The sequence below is a fragment of the Podarcis bocagei genome (assembly GCF_964188305.1).
Source record: "Podarcis bocagei genome assembly, chromosome: 16".
NCBI classification, from domain to species: domain Eukaryota; kingdom Metazoa; phylum Chordata; class Lepidosauria; order Squamata; family Lacertidae; genus Podarcis; species Podarcis bocagei.
The window spans coordinates 42,942,044-42,964,468 of NC_138142.1; the positions used below are offsets into that span (position 1 = coordinate 42,942,044).

Here is a 22,425-nt window from a genome sequence, read left to right on the forward strand (position 1 = left end):
CTGGTATTGCTACACTCCAAGCAGCCTGGCTTAAATACAGTTCAGAGAGGAGGGGAAGATGGCATACAGCTGGCTCCCAAACCCTTCTCCAGAGGAGTCTGGCAACTGAAAGAGGCAAATGTCAGGGAGGACAAAGATAGTCAGTCTCTTTCCCAGCCTCTGGAAACACCAGCTGCTGGCGGAGATCTTACTGCTCTTCAGGACAAACAGTGCGCGACTTACCCAGGGCAAAGTACAGCAACATTCTGAACAGGAAACGACTGCACAAAAAGCTCATGTTTGCTTCTCTGCGGAAGTGTGTTTCTGGGTGTGGAATGTGGGGGAGGAGGAGAATCGCTGTTTGTAAAGATTGGCTAATAAGAAAAGTCTTCTGACAGATCTGGGCACAGACCAAGCAATGAAAAACACTGGCAGCTTTTGCAGACTGTTGTGGTTGTAACAAATTTAACAGCAACAAAAAGCATTGCAATTGCCCAGATTAAAATAGCACAAAATGACTTAAATTAAGCAAAATTCCTTTGCTAAAATGAAAGGGGGTGAGATGGGACCCCATGGACACCAGGGAAGATCTCTGTAGGCAAATGTGCCTCCAGGGACTGTAGCCCAGCTTATTTTGAGGGGTTGTGGGGTTCGGGTTTCTCTTTTGTGCTCTCTGTAAGATTTCAGTCAGAGTCAGTCTGCCTCAGTTGTGAGCAGAGTCAGTATGGAATCTCAGTCAAACTGTTTGGAACCATGTTGTTTATGGAGAAGTTTATTTTAACTCAGTAAAGCTCTTATTCTTTAAAACTCTGCATTATTAATTTACCCTGCGCGTCAGTTTATTCACCCATTTACACTTTCAGACTTCATGGAGGGAGTCCAAGCTCAATAGGAAAAGAGAGTCAAGGAAAGGAAAGGCACCTGGGTTGAAGAAGCCAGAAACCTGTGCTGTTTCCAGCAACAGGAAAGCTCAAGGGGATTGTCTTATATACTCTGTTTGCGGCTGATGATGAAGGCATTTCTGAGACTCCTTGCACTCAAGGAGACCCCTTCCATAGTCACTGGATAAGTTTTGGTACGTTGCTCTCTGTCCTGGTCACAGGACTTTGGGGACAAGTGTTGAAGGCTGCTGGATCGGCTGGATCTCCGGCTCAACTGGCAGCATTGAGAGATCTTCAATGGGTCTGTCCCCTGCGGGACCCTCAATGAATTCCTCAGCAGTGGCTCCTGGAGATGTGCCTGATCTCTCATGCAATGTTCAGTCTCTGAGGGATCTGTTTCTGAGACTGTACAAGAAGCGAGGGAATGAAAGCATTTTCTGGATAGTGTGGAACAGCTTGAGAATTCCTCCTTCTCTGAGTCAACCTGCAGGGTTGGTCTGTGGGATTCAGTGTTCAATCTGCATTGGAGAGAAAATATGAGAGGAGGAACTCTGGGGATGAAACTCCTCAAACAATTTCTGGGCATTTGGGCCCACCTGAACCCTGGAGAAAATTAAAGTCCTTTCCAAGTCCAGCGGTCTCCAAGAAAGGATACTAATTGGCCTAAAAGCAGGCATCTTCCCTGCACACTGCCTTTCGCCAGGAAGCAAGAGGAGGACGACGACCGGGATCAGGGCCGTCTTTAGCAGATGCAGAGGCTTGGGAGGGAAGCTGTACACTTGCCAGCCATATAGTTGGCGTGGTGCAGCTAGCGGGAGTGCAGGGAAAGGGGAGGCTTCAGGCAACTCCACACAGCTCCCCCACTCGCTATGGCGCCCCAGAGAGGCCTGTGCCCTGGCACAATGAACCACTAACACCAGTAGCAAAATAAATAAAAAAATCCTTCCTGTAGCACCTTAGAGACCAACTAAGTTTGTTCTTGGTATGAGCTCTCGTGTGCATGCACGCTTCTCCAGATACACTGAAACAGAAGTCACCTTATATCCTTTATACTGAGAGGTGTCAGGGAACTGCCGTCAGCTCAGAGGCGAGAGATGGAAGGGCAGCAGTGTTATAGGGAGCCTCTGAAAATCTTGCGAAGCAGTTCCTCTTGCGGCGAGGAGGAAAGCCCCACCTCCAGTTGAGAAGAGGGGCAGGGACCAGGGATTGCTTGGGAGAGCCTGAGCAAACCGGAGAGGCAGGAAGTACGCCCCTGTCAGCACCCATTCTGCGCAGTAGGCTTCGGCGCAGGGAGGGGCGGAAAAGGTTGGGGGTGATGCGACTTTTATGCTGGGGGAGGTACAAAGACCACCACTTCCAGATTCTGCTAGTGGCTGAGCCAGACATGAACTTACAACGCTCTTCACAGTAAATAGTTTGCACCAAGAATAAAGCCAGGTTGGAGTCTTGCCTGTTTACTCTCGAGCAACCACACCAGCACCTGACAAGAGGTATATTTTTTATTTTGTTTCAACTACGGCAGACCAACACGGCTACCTACCTGTAACTAGAAGCAATGGCAAAGACAGCTCTGTGCTGCCTGTCAGTTCTCAAAGCAATACAGAGCTGACAGAGCAGTCTGAAGGAGAACGACCGGGTTTAGACTCTACTCCAGATGAGGAGGGGCTAGCTGCACCAGAGTATCCTAAGACCAGAAGGAGGAGCCGGCTATTGGAGCAACATAAACCCAGAAGGAAGTGGTGAATATCCTGCCTTGGCCAGAAAAGGAATCTAGTTTTGGCAACTGGCTAGAGCAGTGAAGGCTGAACTAAGAGAGCCCAGACTGCTGTGACCCTGTAATTGCTTAATAAATCATAAAGTAATAAAGCTGCCAGTGTGCTGTGTCTTGTGTGGGAGAGATGTAATAAACCTGACAGAAAATACAAGAACAACCTATAACTACAGGAACTTATCCAGTGTCATATGCAGCACACAGCACACAATTTATGCAGCCTCTCCACAGAAATTCTTAGGTTGTGGGTGGAATAAAACTATATACTCTGTCTCATTTCATAAAGGAAAAGAACGGAAGCCAAGTCTTGCCAAAAGTGTCTGTCTTTGAAGTTCTGTAATTAGCCATCTATGGCAAGCAAGGAGTTCTGATAGAGCCACATTCCAAATGTTATTTATCCAGATTTCAATGGGGAATCTCTATAGGGTGTTTCCTGTATCAGGCTGCTGATAATAGTAAAAATACAAAGTCACTGCATTTAAGGTTATTGTTTAGATTTGAGTCTAATGATAACAAGGCAAGAGCTGATGTGGGTGGAAGGGATTGGTGCGTAATTTTGGAAACAGCGTGAAACACCTTTTCCCAGTAGGAGTATTACAACATGGAACACCACCATACATGGAAATATGATCCTTTCCAGCATAACGGAGAGATGCTAGAGTTTATTTTGACTGGATGGGATGCAGTCCAGTGCCACCGATACACAATTTTAAGAGAAGCCTCCTGCAGACAAGCAGAGATGGTTCGTAGGGACAGGTTGTGCCAAATTGATTGCCATTCATTATTATTATCAGGTTAGTGGCCTGTTTGAAATCCACTTGTTTTTGCTCTTGCTGTTGTTTCTTTAGGAATAACAGATTGCAACATTAATAATAATAATAATAACTAAAGTAATAAATGCCTCCCAAATGTATCAGATGATTTAATTGGTAGGTAAAAACAATCAGCCCATCATTACTTTGCACACTAATCATCTCACCTCATCACCATCTTCTGGGTGGCTCCTGAGCTCTGGATACTCTCCTCTTTCTCTTGCATCACAGAGGGAACATCTGTGGAATACAACATGAGACACATTATTGAGTTCATGACACTGACCAGTCTCTGCCTCTCAGGATAAGCAAAAGAAAGGTTGAGGTATATTTGGCAGGAAGCCCCCATCTCAGGATAGATGGGAAGAAGATCAATAGAGATGGTCCTACCTCTTCTAAGCCTTTTGAATATGATCTTCCAGTGCATCCAAATCACCTTCACCATTATCACCAGAAGAGATATGAGGGCAGTGATAAGCAATGGAATCCAACTCGAGGGTCCAAACTGTCCACCTGCAATGAACAATAAGAGTTTCTCAAAACATACTTTAATAACAATTGCCAGAGTGACTCTCATAGAATCAAAGAAATGTAGAGCTGGAAGGGAAAACTAGAGTCATCTCGTCCATCCCCCTGGATTTTAGGATTCTTTGGCCCAAAGTGGGGTGAACCCATGACCCTGAGATTCATATTCTCATGCTCACAACTGGCTGAGAGCAGTGGAATAAATAACAAGAAATAAGCAAGTGTTGCTAATCTTTCCCCTTTGTATTGCAATGATTTGGGCTGTGAATGCCTATCAGACACACTGCTCTGAATCCATTTCTTAGGAAAAGGAGAAGATGGGGGCAGTAGCAGCAGTTCACAGGATCAGATCAGTCTTCAATGAGCTCTCTGTATGCTCCGATACTGCTCACAAGAATGTGAAGAGCAGCATTTATTAATACAAACACATCTCCTCAAATCCCTCATGTTTAGGGCCAGTCTGCGTATTCACCACCACAAGCACCTCCTCTGGATAATGAAGGAAAGCATATATTGCTCACCTTCATCACTCTGGCAGCTACTGAGCAAGTCAAACGAGGCTCCCTTTTTACCAACAGGATTGCTGACCAGGCAGGTGAATTTGGAATCCAAAGAACTGTTCCAGTAGAAGACACGGAGCTCTCGGCCATTGTCAGAAACCTGGTAATGATTCACACTCTTTCCTAAGGCCCTGTGTGGATCCCCTGTTTCCCAGGAGATACTGAGATCTTCCCTTCCAGGTGTGTGGCATCGCAAGGTCACATTACATCCACCTGGAGTCTTGGATTCCACTTGGTGGTCTATCTGTGGTGCTGGCACCGGCTCTGTGGAACACAAACGAAATCAGCATAAGGTTTGGGTCCCACCCCTCCCAGTACCTATGTAATGAAATGGTGCTGATCCTATTCCATGAGCCAAACAGTGAAAGCAATAACTTACCATAAACAGTGAGGCTGAAACTCTGTTCTTGAAACTGTGCCTTAGTAAACCAGATACGAGCATTGTAGAACCCACTGTCATCCAACTCCAGGTCTTTGATCCTCAGGGTTGTCTCGTCCACCATGTATAGCCGTTGTCTAAACCTGTCGGTGGGACTTGGGTTCTCCAGTTTCCCATGACTGAATTCCCCCAGCCAGAAGCCCAGGCCACCCCTTTGGGGTAGAAAGTCCCATTCCATTTTCTCCACTGTTATTCCTTGAGATACATTGGCAGGAAACAAGACTGATCCTCCCAGGATTCCCTTCACTTGATGTGTTGGATTCCAAACTGCATGGCTTAAAGTTTCTGGCAAGGGGAGGGTGGTGGGGGAGGAGATACAAACAAAGGTGAAAATTAGTATCATTATTGTTTTTAGCTCCATCATGAGGTCTCAGAGCAGGTCACAGCAATTTAAAATGCAGTCTTAAAATGTAATAGGGAGTTTTCGTAACAATTATTTTGCAGAGGACTTCCGGTTTTGCTGCCATGGTGAACCGCAGTTCCAACGACAGCGAACCCCTGGCATGCAGCCAATTAGGGATAATTTGAGAGTAATTATCCTTGCAGTGCCCCCTTCTCCAGGGTCGGGGGTGGGGAGAGGTCTCACTCACAGATTGTCTGATACCGGCCTCCTGCTCCTACAGAATGCAGGGGGAGGGGACGCTGAGTGTATAGCACTGCATGCATCGGAAACTCTCCAACGCAGACACCATGAGAGGAGATTCATCTGTTTTTTTTAAGATGTTTCAGAATTCAGACTTAAGAAATAGGCATGTTCTGGAAGAAGGAGACAAGTTAACCTGCTAAATGAATCAGCCACCGAGTGCCCAGGTCTCGATCTGGAGAAGATTTTCGTTGTGATTGGATTGGTATGTGGTGGAAAGAAGCCTTTGCTTTCTCTTTTATGAATTCACTATGCTGTTTTATGATTTGGCAGCTCTTCACTGAAGAAGAAAATTATCTTCTAATGGATTGTGATTATTAATGGATTGCAATTATTAATGGACTGCAAGAGGGAATCAATAAGAACTTTATAATGCTTATGGATTAATTGAAAGAATGGAACTGTGTGGGAAATATTGGGATGTTCTGTGGCAACACCCTCCTATGGAGGACTTGAACTTCGATTTATTAGGGTGTTGCTGAGATATCAGCTTGTTATTGGATGGGAAAGAAATTAAAAGCTGGAAGTCAGGCTGGAGTAATGGCCAGACGTCATACCACTTTCGGTTTTAAGAGAAGCAAGATGGTGAAAGGTCACTACACAGTAATATTGAATCCTTGGAGTATGTAGGGGGGGGATGCCAAAAATGATTGATTGCAACAAGAAAGGGAGGTCGAATGTTAAAAACAACAACCATTCCACACAGAGTTACCAGATATAAACTCCTCTTCCAAATTAAAGGATATGGAACACTTAAATCCAAATGAAAGTTAACATACCAGTGGCTGTTAAAATAAAGGATCAACATCGGAACTATATTATTTGGCTCAAATAAGTGGATAGGAGCAGGAACAAGGAATCAGCATCTCCTAAAAATCTCCTAAAATCAGAACAGGGGAAGTCGACCAAAATGTTTAATTTGGAATCTGACAATTGGCTTTTTTAATTGAATTATGATTTGGTATTGTAATTATGTGGTCTATATTGGATTGTTATTAATCAAAAATTATTAAAAATATTATAAAATAAGAAAATTAAAAGTATATTGCAGGTGTCAATGGTAGGGTAAAGAGGTGACTCTTCAGCATATAATGGAAACTACACTAAAGGTGCCGGGTGCAACTCTGTGGGGAGGGACATCTACAATTTAACAGCTGTCACAAAGAAGGTCCTCTCCTGGGCTGACACTCCCCTGAAAGTTTAAGGAAGGTGAAACTACCAAGAGTGCCCCTAGTTTCAACAGCTGAGATGGACTATGGGGAAGAAAGTAGTCTCTCAGGTATTCGGGACCAAAATCCAAGAAAGTTTACAATGTCCAAGATTAATCTTAACTGTTGCTGAATTGTACATTGAGCCACTTGGAACTGCCCAACTCTCTCTAGTTAAACATTTACTGCACTCTCCTAGCTGTTATAGCAACGTGGCCCTTTACTGTAAGAGAAGGAAGTTGTTACAAGTCCAAAGTTTCATTCCAAGAATCAAGTCCTGGTGTCCAGGAACTGGGATCCAGAAAAACTCAGACGGAAGATTGGCCCGGAATATATTTTTTAAAAAAAGTATACAGTTTTGAAATAAAATAGTGTGAAGTCTGAACGTCATCTGTATCTAAAGCAATCAATTAAACACTTAAATCTTTTCAAAGCTGCCCACTGGTCAAATTTTGGGGAACATCTGTTTTGGGGAACATCTGCCCACTGGTCAAATTTTGGGGAAACTGACTCTGTTCCACCAAGATCCCCAGTTGCCTTTTCCTGCTCATTGGTTGGCTCCTCTAATTCACTGTTTGCTCTAAATTAGCATTCATTTTGTGTTGGTGAATAACTGATACATCATAGGAAAATATCCCACAGGAAAACATTTCTGCCCTAGAGATGAGGTCAACCTGCAGTCACCATATCCTGTGCTTTTACTCCACTCCACTCCACACCTTTAGGGGAGATGATCACCACCATCATTCATGCAGATTGTCCTCCCAAGTTCAGCTCAGTAACAAATATGACACATACAATTAAACTCTCAAAAGTCTGCTGGACCTTCCTTTGAAGCCCGCCAGGGTGTTCTGGGAGGGGTCCAGATCGGGAGAGGAGACCCTGAGTGCTAGTAACCAATATTGCCAAAACAATGTATGTAGGTGGGTTACTTGTGGTTTTTGAGTGAGAGAGAGAAAGCAGTGAAGTCCTTACCCAGGGAAGAGTAGAGCAATAGTCTGAAGAAGAGGACTTCTGTGAGAAAAATCCTCCATCGTATCTCTCCAGAGGTGCAGAGAGCCATGAGTGGCAGTGAGGCACCAGAATGCCCCTTTCTTGGACTCACCAATGGGGAGACTTGCACCTGTTGAGCTCAGGTCCTGCCTGTGAGCACTGAGGCATCTGTTTCGCCACGCTGAGAAGGACAGCTTCATTTTTCTTCACAGGACAGGTGCTCTAAAATAAGCCGGTTCTTCCATCTTATAAGCGTAGCCTGAGTACAGGGTCTTATTCGCAAGAGTTGTGAACTTTCAAACACAATCGTCATCTCCATCCGTCTTCTCGCTTCCCAGCAGATCGGATCCTCCTCCTATTTATACCAGCAAGGCTGTCTGTGCTCTTTGTTCCTCCCCTCATAAACCAGGAAGGATCAGAGAAGGACATTGTACAAGTACAAAGGTAATTCCAAGCAAGGATCGGTGGAGGAGGAGAAAGAGTTGCAAGCTCAGGGTGTTTCTCTCTGTGTTATACACCTGCCTGTTAAAGGTTTCTGTTAAGAAAAGGTGTTTGATTCTCACTCACATCTGGAGACCACCAACCTTTCAGAGTTCTGAAGCTAAACCCTTGCAAAGAAGAGAAAAGGTTGCAATGTGCAGCAACACATCACAGCAGTGGAGACTGTTCCCTTAGGACAGTGTCTGCCTGTCCTTAACCATTCCCCACCTGTTTTCCTTTCTTACTTTCTACTGGCCTCCACTTGACACTTCCTCCTTAGTATCTGTATCTGTGTTCCTCTTGCAGCTCTCAGTAGGGTAGGCAGTGATAGAACTAGAATTATTCTAGTTCTATACATTTTTCTTAAAAATGTTTAGGGGTACTCTCATTTTGACTCAAAATAATCACCATTTTATAGTTCAAATCAGGAAAAATAAATACAGTAAATGGACAACAATACAAAGCTTCACAAAATGTTTAGTAGTATGCATCCCCTTGCGTCCCCCCAGATTAAAAAAAAAAAACACTGGCTCTATGTATCATTGGCTATGGCACCACCTACACTTGGGCTCTCTATCTTCCGCTTGCGTCTGATGCGCAGATGATTCTATGAACTGAACTCAAATAACAAAGATCACTCTGGCATTGCCCCACCTCACGAGGAACTGGGTGCTAGTAAACAAGATCAGCTGTCTCAGATACTTCCCTCTTGACTGGGATTGATTGAGTTTATCTATATGCGTCCCTTCCACAATGGTCTCTGCCCAAGCTGGCTCACAGCAAACATTCAAAACATCAAAAGACAGAGCACTGGAAGTAGAAATGTATGAAATATGGACTATGACAGTAAATACCCCCCCACAAAAAAATCCAAGCTTAAGTACATAAATACAAAGCAACATAAGCGTTAACTGACAATAACTGGCTTAAATACAGTTCAGAGCGGAGGGGAAGATGGCATACAGCTATTTCCCATATCCTTCTCCAGACCTTTCTAGGATCCTCCCTCTGGCTGGCTCATTGAGCTCCCCAGGATCTGTCTCAGGCTAGCTGGTCCCTCTGGGGCTTCTCCTCCCTGTCCCCAGACTCATCTGGCCACCGCCTCCACCCCCTAGGCCCATGAGAGCCGCCATGATTGTTTGGGCCAGAATGAGAAAGCAGTGGTGGAAAGAGGAGAAGGTCTGGTGGGGTGGGGGCTCTTGTTAGTGGAATGTGAGCTCCCAGCAGGTCCCAAAGCACACTGACCCTGAGATGGGGGGGGATTTTCAGGGAGGGGGCCTATTCTTTAGATGAGCTCGGCATTGTCAGTTTCTTTCCCCTTCATGACCAAGGAAACCTATAGATTGTCACTCTATGCCAGGCACCCCCAAACTTGGCCCTCCAGATGTATAGGGACTACAACTCCCATCATCCCTGACCAGTGGTCCTGTTGTAGCACCCTGCTTGTGGTTAACGCTTAGCTGGAATGAAATATTCAACGCAGCAATAGAGAAATTAAAATAATTATTTATTTGTCAGACAAATAAATGAGAGGCACAGTGGTATATGGTTACCAAGCTCTGGCCTGGCCTCCTGCCATTATGGCCAGCACTTATATTCCCTTAATCCAGCCCCCTTTGCTCCTCCTTTGGCTGCCTCTGTCCAATCAGCCTGGTTGAATTTCCTATTGGCTGATTGCTAGAACCAATCCTAAAAAGATACACCCATATCCTCCTGTCCTTATATGGAACACAAAGAGCTATATATTGTTACATCTATAAATGACAAATAAGTAGTAATATATCTTACATGTGTCTCAACAAGGAATCTTAATTACCAGCTCACCTCTTGCCCTCCTTGCCCTATTGCCTTCTAAAACAAATGGTTAATCTTAAATTTTTATCTTAAACATATGTCAAGGATCTTGAGTTTCACATCAACATTGAAAGATCTCCTTCATTTGAAGGTTTCTAAACAAATGTCTGACAACTAATATATCAGGACTGCTTGGATGGCGTCTCTTGTCTGGCAGGGGGGCTAGACTGGTGGCTGACTTAATTACAACTCTTACAACTATATGAAATAAGAATCTAGCATTTGTTCCTTTGCATAATTACATTTAAGACAATATATTTAATACATAACATAGGTAGCCTTTTAAAAGGAATAAGGTCTTTGTAAAGTAGAAAAGGGAACTCAGTAAAAAAGCAGTTTCAAAAGAAGCCTCTTCAGTTTACACTCCCCCCCCCCTTCTCCAGCCAGTTGCTTTGTTTCCATTAGCTCTTCCCAACATTTATTGCCCTCTAACTTTCTCAGTTTAAGAAAGAAACAGCTTTAAAAAGACTTCCCAAAAATGCTTTAAAAAGACTTCCCAAAAATGCTTCTCCATTTGGTCTTGGCCTTTTAACCTTAGGAAGAAGATCTGGCTCATTTTACTGGGAGGCACATTGGTATTATTTTACTATTTACTCATTCCTAATTGTATTTATCTCTGCCTTTGTTATCTTCTGTAACATGTAGGGTCAGTGTCCTTACTCAGTCTGCAATTCCAGCTTTTACGACTTTGAGAATTGTTTTCTGCTATAAATCAAAGGGGGCCCCCTTGTCTAGGAGGAAAACATTGCCAGTGTTTTCTTAAGCAGCTGGTCTGCCTGGCATGAAACTTTTGAAAATCCTTAAGCTCTCTCTTTAATATACAAGTCCTGATCAAACATTAATAAAATGCAGGCTTATGCCTGATGCCTCACTGTCAGCTAGGGGTGGTGGGAGTTGTACTCCCAAAACATCTGGAGGGCTGAGTTTGGGGATGCCTGCCCTATGAATTCAGCTTTTCCTACCCAGGGACTTACCCAGGGAAGAGAAGATCCATGGGCCAAAGGAGAGAAGGATCACGTGGCTCCTGCATTTATTCTCAGGCATAAGAAAAGCTGCAGCCAAAGCTCCCTCTAAGAGGGAAATAGTGCAAAGTAACTGATAAGCTTGTGCACAGTCATCCAGGCTGAGAAAGCTGTGAGCTAAAAACAGGAAATGCACACCAGGTGCCCAGACAGAAATTCAATTCAAGTTGCAGTTCTTATATTTTACACTATGACGACTTCAGGCATTACCTTTTCTGTGTACAGTGGTACCTCGGGTTACATACGCTTCAGCTTCAGGTTACACACTCCACTAAGCCAGAAATAGTGCTTCAGGTTAAGAACTTTTCTTCAGGATGAGAACAGAAATCGTGCTCTGGAGGCACGGTGGCAGTGGGAGGCCCCATTAGCTAAAGTGGTGCTTCAGGTTAAGAACAGTTTCAGCTTAAGAACAGACCTCCAGAACGAATTAAGTACTTAACCCGAGGTACCACTGTATATGTTTAGTAACCCCCTGTTGATTTTAACATTTAGTTTGAATCATAGGATTGCGGATTTTGAATGGCTCCCAAGGGTCATCTAGTCCAATCCACTTCAATGCAGGAATCCATGACAGATGAAATCCACACTTGTCTGAATTTTGCTTTGCTGTTCACCAGCGATTAATATGTACAAACATGCATGTACTAGGAAAATATGTGCACATCAGTACATGAATGTTTTGTATGCATTAATCATAATGTGTGCAAAGCAATACAAACATTAGTGAAAATAAAACAAAATGTGTAAAATTAACTAAAATTGCTTTGCTAAAATGGAGGGGAGGGGAGATGGGACCCTGTGGACACCAGGCAAGGTCTCTGTGGGCAAATGTGCCTCCAGGGCCTCTACGCCAGGTTATTTTGAGAAGTTCAGGGGAGAGCAAGCCACTATGGGGTGGATATGGGTGGTGTTGAAGCTGGGATCCTGCCCCACTTGTTGAACTTCTCTCTCTCTCTCTCTCTCTCTCTCTCTCTCTCTCTCTCTCTCTCTCCTTTTGAAACATGACACCTGGAGAACTTCTCTGCCTTAAGACAAAATACACTTTCAAGCTTCTCACAAACTCTCCACCTCATCCCACAGTCTGATGAGGGGTGAGGTTGGCAGCACTCCGCTGTTGTTAAATATTTGTCTCCTTCCCAAAAATTAAATCCCTTTTGTGGATGTTTTGCCAGGAAGAAGAGGGAAATAACCTTGCACTCCAGTCCAATGTATTGTTGCAAAAGTCGGGTGCCTGCCCCCCCTCTCTGCCCAGCGGAGGCAAGAGCCCATGGGATCCCAGGCACCCAAAGAGGGTCTGTGTTCCTTTGGAGAATGGAAGACACGGCAGAGACTGTTGTAGCTTTCAGAAAGAAGGTTTATTCACCCATTTACACCTTCAGTCTACATGGTGGGAGTCCAAGCTCAATAGGAAAAGAGAGGAGAGGCAAGGCAAGGCAAGGCAAGGTGCCTGGTTTGAAGAAGCCAGAGACCTCTGCTGTTTCCAGCAACAGGAAAGCTCAAGAGGATTGTCTCATGTACCCTGTGTGCAGCTGGTGATGAAGGCATTTCTAGGACTCCTGGCTCTCAAGGAGACCCAACTATAGTCACTGGATAAATCTTGGTATGTTGCTCTCTGTCCTGCTCACAAGACTTTTGGGGCCAGTGTTTAAGGCTGCTGGATAGGCTGTAGCTCAATGAATTCCTTCACAGTGGCTACAGGAGATGTGCCTGATCTCTCACATTGGTCTGTGGGATGCAGTGTTCCATCAGTCTCTGAGGGCTCTGTTTCTGAGACTTCATAAGAACTGAGAGAAGGAAAGGTTTCCCTGGGTTGTATGGAGCAGCTTGAGAATTCCTCTTTGTCCGAGTCAACCTGCAAGGTTGGTGTATGGGATGCAGAGTTCAATCAGCATTGAGGCCAGCTCTTCCATCTCCTTGGCAATGTTGGCCTGCAACGTTGCCTCTGCAGGGACCTCTTGGCAAATAGGAGGTGCTGCTCCCATGCTTCTTTCTGAGGTTTTTTTTTTTTTTTGCATTTTAAAATTTTATCAATATTCCATTATATATACATTATATCCGTATTTAGTACATCTCATACATTTTGGACTTCCTTCAACGTCATTGACATTCATTCGTATTTGTTTCTTTGTAACACAATCCAATCATTCGTACTGCCATTTATACCTCCCTTCCTGCCTTATTTCCAATAAGCAATACTTATTAGTGCTTTACAGTGCCTCTTTAAATCCCACTAGCGTTGTATTTATAAAACATTTGTTCTCCAGATAACCCACAAATTTCCCCCAGTCATCAATAAACTTTTGATCCTTAATATATCTAATTTTCCCTGTTAATTTATCCAGCTCAGCATATTCAGTCAATTTTAATCTCCACTCTACTATCGTTGGGCTTTCTTCCTGCTTCCACTTCTGTGCTACCATAATTCTAGCTGCCGTTACCGCGTACTGGAAGATTTTACAATCCTTTCTTTTGATGTCTTTTCCCACCATACCTAATAAAAAAGCTTCGGGCTTCTTTACAAAGGTATAGCTTAATATCTTTTTCATTTCATTATAGATTTCGTCCCAGAAGCTTTTAACTTTCCTACACTCCCACCATAGATGATAGAACGTCCCTTCTTTTTGTCTGCATTTCCAGCATTTGTTATCTGTTTTGTACACCTTAGCTAGTTTTACGGGTGTCATATACCATCTATATAGCATCTTCAACATGTTTTCCCTTAGTAGCACACATGCTGTAAATTTTATATTCACTCTCCACAATTTTTCCCAACTCTCCAGTTGAATATCATGGCCCAAGTCCTTTGCCCACTGAGTCATCACAGTTTTTACTTCCTCATCTTTCATATTCCATTCTAGCAGTATTTTGTACATATTTGACAGATTTTTACGATCATTATTTATTATCTCTCTCTGAAATGTCGAAACCTTTTCTTCATAGCCCCTCTCTTTCACCTCTTTTTTAAATATTTCATTTATCTGGAAGTAGCTCAGCCAATCGTATGTATATATTTTAACCTGATCGTATGGTCTTACTTTCCACTTCCCTCCTTCCTTCATTACCATTTCTCCATACCTGCCCCATTTTTTCTCCATATTGACTTTCTTTACACTTATCAACTCCAATGGGGACAGCCAGTGTGGGGTTTTTGGTTCTAATATATTCTTATATCTATTCCAGACCTCTATCAAAGGTCCCTTAAAAATATGGCTGCAAAATCCCTTATGCACTCTTATTTTATCCCTCCACAGATACGCATGCCACCCGAATCTATTCTTATACCCTTCCAGATCCAATAACTCTGTATCTTCCAACTTTACCCATTCTTTTATCCAGCAAAGGCATGCGGCCTCATAATACAATCTCATGTCTGGTAAGGCGAAGCCCCCCCTTTCAGTTATATCTGTTAATAACTTAAACTTAATTCTGGGCTTCTTTCCTTCCCAGACATATCTGGAAATCGCCTTTTGCCATTCTTTAAAGTTTTTTGTACCTTTTATTATGGGTATCGTTTGAAATAGGAATAGCATTTTGGGGAGTACCATCATTTTGACCACAGATATTCTTCCCCAGAATGATAGTTTCATCCTGGCCCAGACCTCCAGATTTTTTTTAATTCCGTTCCACACCGGGATGTAATTATTTTGGTATAGATCAATGTTTTTATTGGTGAGCCAAAGTCCTAGGTATTTTACCTTTTTAACGACTTCAATTTCTGTTTGTTGCTGTAGTAATTCTATCTTATCTTGGTCCAGATTTTTAACGATCATTTTTGTCTTGCTCTTATTTAGTTTGAATCCTGCTAGCTTCCCGAATTCCTCCATCTCCTCCAAAATTCCCTTTGTACTATCTATAGGTTCTTCCACCGTAAAGACCACATCATCAGCATAAGCTTTAACTTTATATTCATTTGAACCTAATGTTATTCCCTTAATTTGTTTATTTTGCCTTATTGCATTTAGTAGAACCTCCAAAACAACTATAAAGAGGAGCGGAGAAAGCGGGCAACCCTGCCTTGTTCCTTTAGATATTTTTATATCTTCTGTGATAACATTATTTATTATCAACTTCGCCTTTTGTTCTGTATAGATTGCCTTTATCCCGTTCCAAAACTCTTGACCCACTTCCATAAGTTCCAAATTTCTCAACATAAAATCCCAAGCTACATTATCGAAGGCTTTCTCCGCATCTACAAAAATTAGGCTAGCTGATTTATCATATCTATCCGATAAATATTCTATTATGTTAATTATACTTCTTGTATTATTTTTTATTTGCCTTCCCGGTAGAAAGCCCGCTTGGTCTTTGTGAATGATCTTTATTAATATCTTTTTTAATCTTTTTGCTAAGATTCCGGCGAAGATCTTATAATCTGTGTTTAATAAAGAAATGGGTCTGTAATTTTTTACTTGAGTTAGATCTGCATCTTGTTTTGGGATTATTGTGATAAATGCCTCCTTCCAAGTACTTGGGATCTCTCTTTCTTTTAAGGTGTTATTCATCACATCAACTAACGGAGTCATCAATATATCTTTCATTTCTTTATAGTAACTCGAGGTGAACCCATCTGGGCCAGGAGCTTTCCCTCTTTTCAATTCCTTTATCACTTCTTCTACCTCTTCTCTGAAAATTGGGGCATTTAACCTTTCTTTTTGTTCTATCGAAATCTTCCTCACCATTTTTTCTTTTAGGTATCTTTCTATTTTCCTATTGTTGTTTCTATCCTTATTTATATATAGTTGCTCGTAGAAATCCACAAATCCTTTTCTAATTCTTTTTGGGTCAGTTACCTCTTCTCCGTTTATTTGTATTTTGTTAATTGTATTTTGTTCCTTTCTCCTTTTGACTTGCCATGCAAGCCATTTTCCTGACTTATTGGCAAATTCGAAGTTTTTCTGTCTTAATCTTTTGATATTCCACTCAACCTCCTTATTTATTAACATTGCAAATTGTGTTTGAAGGGACTTTATTTCCTGCAATATCCTTTCATTGTTTGGTTTTTTAGTTAGTTTTTGTTCGTAATCCATGATCTGTCTCAAAATCTCCTTGGTTCTTTTTTCTTTGTTGTTTCTTTTCCAAACATTTTGTTGAATAAACAGGCCCCTCATTACTGCCTTACTCGCGTCCCATACCACACTTATTTTTACCCCTTTGTCTAAGTTATCTGTAAAGTACTCAAATAGTCTTATCCGTATTTTTTCCACAAATTTTTGATCGTCCCACAGATTATCATTTAATCTCCATCTAAAGGTTCGTTCTTCCACTCCCCTCATCTCCATTATTATGGGATTATGATCGGAGATAACTTTAGCTTGAATTTCAATTTTTGTAATTCTTAGTGTTAGTTCATTTGATATCCATATTTGGTCTAATCTTGACATCGATTGATTCGGTTCAGAGTGAAATGTGTATTGTTTCTCCAGGGGGTGTCTCAATCTCCATATGTCTACTAAATTACAGTTCTTAACCATTTCGAAAAATGTCTTAGGTAATTTCCCTCCTTCTGTCTTCGTTTTCCTTAATCTGTCTATTTCCGTTGAGACCACCCCATTCATATCCCCCATTATTATAATTTTTTGATCCATGTATTCAAATAATCTCTCTTCCAATGATCTGAAAAAATTCTGTTTTATTTCCATTTGGTGCATAGATCCCCACTATTATCAACATTTCACCTTGCCATTTAATGCGGACTGCTATTATTCTCCCTTCCTCATCCTTAAATAATTGGTGTGATTCGATATTATTTTTAATATAAAGTACTACTCCTCTTTTTTTCTTTTTATCCGAAGAGATAAATTCATTCCCTAACCTCTTCTTGATAAGGATTTTCTTATGCTTGCTGGCCACGTGTGTTTCTTGAAGTCATATGATATCTAAATTTTTCTTTTTTAAGATGCGTTCGATTCCATTCCGTTTTTTCTTATCGTTCATTCCATTAATGTTCCAATTCCATAATTTTAAAGACATATTAATTTAAGTGTTGCTCTAATTTAAGTGTTACTCTATATCCTTTCTGTCTCCTCTCCTTCTTCCTCCTCTTCGTCTTCTTCTAATTCTCCTCTGCTCTGATCTTCTTCTACACCTAATTCTAGATCTTCCCTCAAATTAAGTCCGCCTTCTGCACCTTTCGGCTCCTCCTCTCCCGACTGAAGCTCTTTATATCTTCTTGTAAACTTTCCTATTTCCTCGGGGCTAGTTAATCTTCTTTTAACTCCTTTATAAAAAAAGGAGACACCTTCCGGAAATTCCCATCGGAAATCAATCCTATTCTTTTTAAGCAATTGCACTAGTGGTTTATAGGGTTCTCTTCGTTTTAACAGCCTTATTGGAATATCTTTAAATATGATTATGTAATGTCCGTCAATATATAATCTCTTTTCCCTATTTCTTTGCAAAATCAGGTTCCTCATCTCTCTGTCTTTAAATGTGACTAAACAGTCCCCTGGGAATTTCCTGACTTTACTTGATTTTATTTTCATTCTATATGCATTTATAATTGTCCTCGCCACATCTTCCTCCTCCACCTCCATCCACTGTGCTATTTCCTTTACTGATCTTTCTTTTATATTTTCATTTTGTACCTCCGGGATTTGCCTCAGTCTTAAATTAATCTCCCTCTGTTTTAGTTCATTCATTGCAATGGAGTCTTTTATTTCTTCCTGTATTTTATTTAGGTCTGCTATCTCATTCCTCATTCTTTCTTCTTCTCGCTTCATTTCTTTCATTTCCTGCTTTGTCTTCTTTAGTCCCTCATCCACTCTTTTTGAAACCTCTTTAATCTGTCCTTTTAACTCACTTACTGTCTCCTCAATCTTTTTATCCATTTTTCCAATTTTATTGTCCACCTGTTCCAGTTTTGTTTCTAAGTTTTTTTCGCTTTGCTTTATTTCTGCGAACATCCTCAATATTTCTGTTCTAAATTCTGTTTCTTGTTTTGAGGCTCTCCTATCAGTTGGGGTTCCTCCCTCTACCCCTTTCTTTTGAGTGTGTGACATTGTCCTTAAACCCCCGGAAATATCGCTAAGTATGTCACTAAATCACCTGTCCTCCCAATATATATCCTCCTATCCTTATAATTAGGCTATCCAGTTATTCAGTTAACCCCAAAGAGGTATTAACCACCAAAGATACTATAAATCCCCTTATATATTAACAGCGTATAATGACAGATAACAATTTACCAAAAGTAGGGAGGGGACCACCAAACCCCTCTTCTCTAAACATTCATCTTAACCAATATGTTTGGATATTGTCCCCCCTTCCTGAGATTTGGGTGAAGTTGGTTAATCCTCCGTCACAGAAATGTCCTGATTGTAATCTTCTTGCCCCTGTTTGGGCTAATCCAACCAATCTTTTGACAACAACTTGGCTTATGAGGTTCAAGTCCCCAAAATAGTCTGAAAATTCCAAAATTGAGGTGCAGTGTTTAGTTCAATCCACCAGGGGGAGTCAGGGGGAGTCAGTCCCTTTCAAACTTACAAGCAGAGATCTTAGATAATTAGATAATTGGTTAATTGGACTTTCCTGTTTGCCTGGTTTTCACGCTGTTCTTCCCCAGCTCCTAACTCTTTCCTTGACCCAAGAGTTAAATCCAAAAGGAAAAGTAACAAATAAGGAGAGTCCCAGAACGACGATACAATAATTCAAAACGTCCAAAGTGTGTTTTTTCCTTCCCTTTCTCCGCAACTTTTTAAAAGCTGCTTAGCGTTACAACTCACAAACTCACAGCTCACAAAAGTCTTAACAAAAGTCTTCCATCTCCTTGGCAATGTTGGCCTGCAACGTTGCCTCTGCAGGGACCTCTTGACAAATAGGAGGTGCTGCTCCCATGCTTCTTTCTGAGTTTGGTCAGACGCCTGTTTGTAGCTTCGAGAACACTGTCCAACCATCTCGTCCTCTGTCATCCCCTTCTCCTCGTGCTCCTCGTGCCCTCCATTTATAGCTTTATTGACCCTTATGTGTTTTGTTTTATTTATTTATTGCTTTATTGCCCAATTTTATCACTATCCAAAGTCTTATTTGCAAGAGTCATCAACTTTCGAACACAACAGTCATCTCTTCCCATCCTCTCGCTTCCTAGCAGGATCCTGATCCTCCTCTTCAAACTAGGAAGGCTGTCTGTGCTCGCTCTCCCTCCCCTTCTCATCCAAGCAAGACTGTGTTTCCCTCCTTTGTTTCTGACTCCTCCTTTCACTGCTCTGTGTTCCTCCCCTTATAAACCAGGAAAGATCAGTGGAGGAAGAGGAGGAGTGTGTGAGCTCAGGGTGTTCCTCTCTGTCTTATACACCAGCCTCTCAAAGGATCTCTCTCCCGCAGTGGCATGGAGGAGAGTTGCACCCCCCTGATGGCTGGCAGTGCACAGCTACGGCCACCCCAACACTAACCATGGTAATTTCGGGGGCTGGGTGGATATTTGCACTCCAGCACCGCATGTGCTAAACACGGCCCTGCCTGCCCTTGTGCCATAATCAATTTCTAAGGTCTTTTGATCAGGAGGTTTGGGTCACTGGCCTGTTTTTGTTTTCTTTCATACAAATAATTGTTATTAGTTTTAATGTAAATACAAGAGCAACATAAACTACAGTAACTTGTTCAGTGATGCAGTCTTATTAAGTTTCATATGCAGTACACAAGCAATACATTTATTTATGTACTGTCAAATCAAGTAGTCTCTCCACAGAGATTCTTATGTTGTGGATGGAATAAAAGTATATTCTGTCTCATTTTATAAAGGATAAGAATGGAAGCCAGGTCTTGCCAAAAGTGTCTGTTTTTGAAGTGCCTTTAATTACCCAACTATGGCTAAGTAAGTGTAGCACCCTGCTTGTGGTTAACGCTTAGCTGGAATGAAATATTCAACGCAGCAATAGAGAAATTAAAATAACAATTTATTTGTCAGACAAATAAATGAGAGACACAGTGGTATATGGATACCAAAGCTCTGCCCACTCCAGCCCTGATGGCCAGCACTTATATTTCCTCAGCCCAGCCCCCTTGCTCCTCCTTTGGCTGCCTCTGTCCAATCAGCCTGGTTGAAATTCCTATTGGCTGTTTGCTAGAACCAATCATAAAAGATACACCCATTTCCTATTACCTTTTATGGGAGACAAAGAGCTATATTTCCTTCTATCCATAAATGGCAGACAAGTATCCATATATCTTATATTTGCCTCAACCAGGCACCTTAATTACCAGATAACCTTTTTGCCCTATTGCCCTATTACCCCTTCACTCCAAAACAGATGGCTAAAACAGATGGCTCATGGTAACAGAGATATTGTGTTCACATTCTCACACACCATCAATGAAATAAGAATCTAACATAAGAATCTAACATTTCTTACTTTCTAAATCCTTTGCATAATTACATTTAAGCCAACAAATCTCATACATTAACATAGATAGCTTTTTAGAAGAAAAGGCCTTTTCAAAGTAAAAAGAACTCAGTAAAACAGCTTCGAAAGCAGCCTCTTTAGTTTACAACTCCCTTTCCTAGCCAGGTGCTTTCCCCATTAGCTCTTGCCCTTTAACCTTAGGAAAATATGACTAATGGGAGGCACATGGTATTATTTTCTAATAAACAATAAATTTTACTATTTACCAATTCTTAATTAGTGTTTTTGCAGCTTGATTGTATTCTGTATTTTGTAGGGTCAATGTAACCTTTACTCCCAGCCTGTATTTCCCTTTTACAACTTTGAGAAACGTGTCTCCTGTTACTGCTATAAATCAGGGGGGCCCTGTTCAAGGAGATAAACATCTGCCAAAGTACTTAGCCAGCTGCTTTATGCCTGGCATAAAACATACAAACATTGACAAATATATTTTTTAAGCTCATTTTAAAATGCAGGCCTTGATCTGATGCCTCATAAGGAGTTCTGATAGAGCCACATTCAAAATGTTATTTACCCAGATTCCAAATGGAATCTATAGGTTGTTTCCAGTATTGAGCTATTGTAAATCGGACTGCTGATAATAGTAAAAATAAACAAGGAAAGGAAAGGAAAGGCGCCTGGGTTGAAGAAGCCAGAGACCTGTGCTGCTTCTAGCCACACGGAAGCTCAAGAGGATTGTCTTATGTACCCTGTGTGCAGCTGGTGATGAAGGCATTTGCCTCCCTCCTTTTAAGTCTCCCTGTTAGGGAAAACATGTCTCCTTCCCAAAAGAAAATCTCTTTGTGGATGATTTGCAAGGGAGAAGAGTGAAAACAACCTTCTGCTCCAGTCCAATGTATTGTTGCAAAAGTCGGGTGCCTGCCCCCCTTTTTGCCCAGCGGTGGAAAGAGCCCATGGGACCTCAGGCACCCAAAGAGGGTCTGTGTTCCTTTGGAGAGACTGCTGTAGCTTTAAGAAATAGGGTTTGTTCACCCATTTACACCTTCAGTCTACATACAGGGAGTCCAAGCTCAATAGGAAAAGAGAGGAGAGGCAAGGCAAGGCACCTGGTTTGAAGAAGCCAGAGACCTCTGCTGTTTCCAGCAACAGGAAAGCTCAAGAGGAGTGTCTTATATACCCTGTTTGCAGCTGGTGATGAAGGCTCTCAAGGAGACCCAACTGTAGCCGCTGGATAAATCTTGGTATGTTGCTTTTCGGCCTGCTCACAAGACTTTTGGGGCCAGTGTTTAATGCTGCTGGGTAGGCTGTAGCTCAGTGAATTCCTTCGCAGTGGCTACAGGAGATGTGCCTGATCTCCCACATTGGTCTGTGGTATTCAGTGTTCCATCAGTCTCTGAGGGCTCTGTTTCTAAGACTGCATAAGAACCGAGAGAAGGAAAGGTTTCCCTGGGTTGTATGGAGCAGATTGAGAATTCCTCTTTGTCTGGGATGCAGAGTTCAATCAGCATTGAGGCCAGCTTTTTCATCTCCTTGGCAATGTTGGCCTGCAACGTTGCCTCTGCAGGGACCTCTTGGCAAATAGGAGGTGCTGCTCCCATGCTTCTTCCTGATGTAGATCTTTATGCATTTCGTGATCCATTGGAGATTTTTACCTCTCTGCCTCCCCTGCTCCTGATGTGTATCTTCACTTATCCAATCTTTCCTGTGCTGTTTCCATCAACAGGGAGGCTGAAGAAGAGTGCCTTATATGCTCTTTGCCGGTGCTGTTTCTGGGACTCCTTGTTCTCAAGGAGACCCCTTCCATAGTCATTGGATAAGTCTTTGTATGTTGCTCTCTGTCCTGGTCACAGGACTTTGGGCGGCAGTGTTTAAGGGTGCCGGGTGGGCTGTAGCTCTGGCTCAACTGGCAGCATTGAGAGA

At 42.1% G+C, this 22,425-nt stretch overlaps 2 protein-coding genes across 2 annotated transcripts in view; both read right to left on the bottom strand.

Annotated features, from left to right (window-relative positions):
• LOC308575085 (hemicentin-1-like) overlaps positions 1-22,425 on the bottom strand; it is a 39,117-nt gene that overhangs the window by 9,292 nt on the left and 7,400 nt on the right. Inside the window, exon 4 of the mRNA XM_081173539.1 lies at positions 4,908-5,252. Within this exon, the coding sequence (XP_081029665.1) occupies positions 4,908-5,252 (345 nt within the window). The remainder of the gene's footprint in view (positions 1-4,907; positions 5,253-22,425) is intronic.
• Positions 794-8,119, bottom strand: LOC308575193 (uncharacterized protein). Its single transcript, XM_081173785.1, has 5 exons — positions 7,794-8,119; positions 4,490-4,792; positions 3,834-3,956; positions 3,611-3,683; positions 794-1,378 (listed from the first exon to the last, which is right to left on the bottom strand). The coding sequence occupies exons 1-5, from the start codon at positions 7,879-7,881 to the stop codon at positions 964-966; spliced, it is 1,002 nt and encodes a 333-aa protein (XP_081029911.1). The 5' UTR covers positions 7,882-8,119; the 3' UTR covers positions 794-963.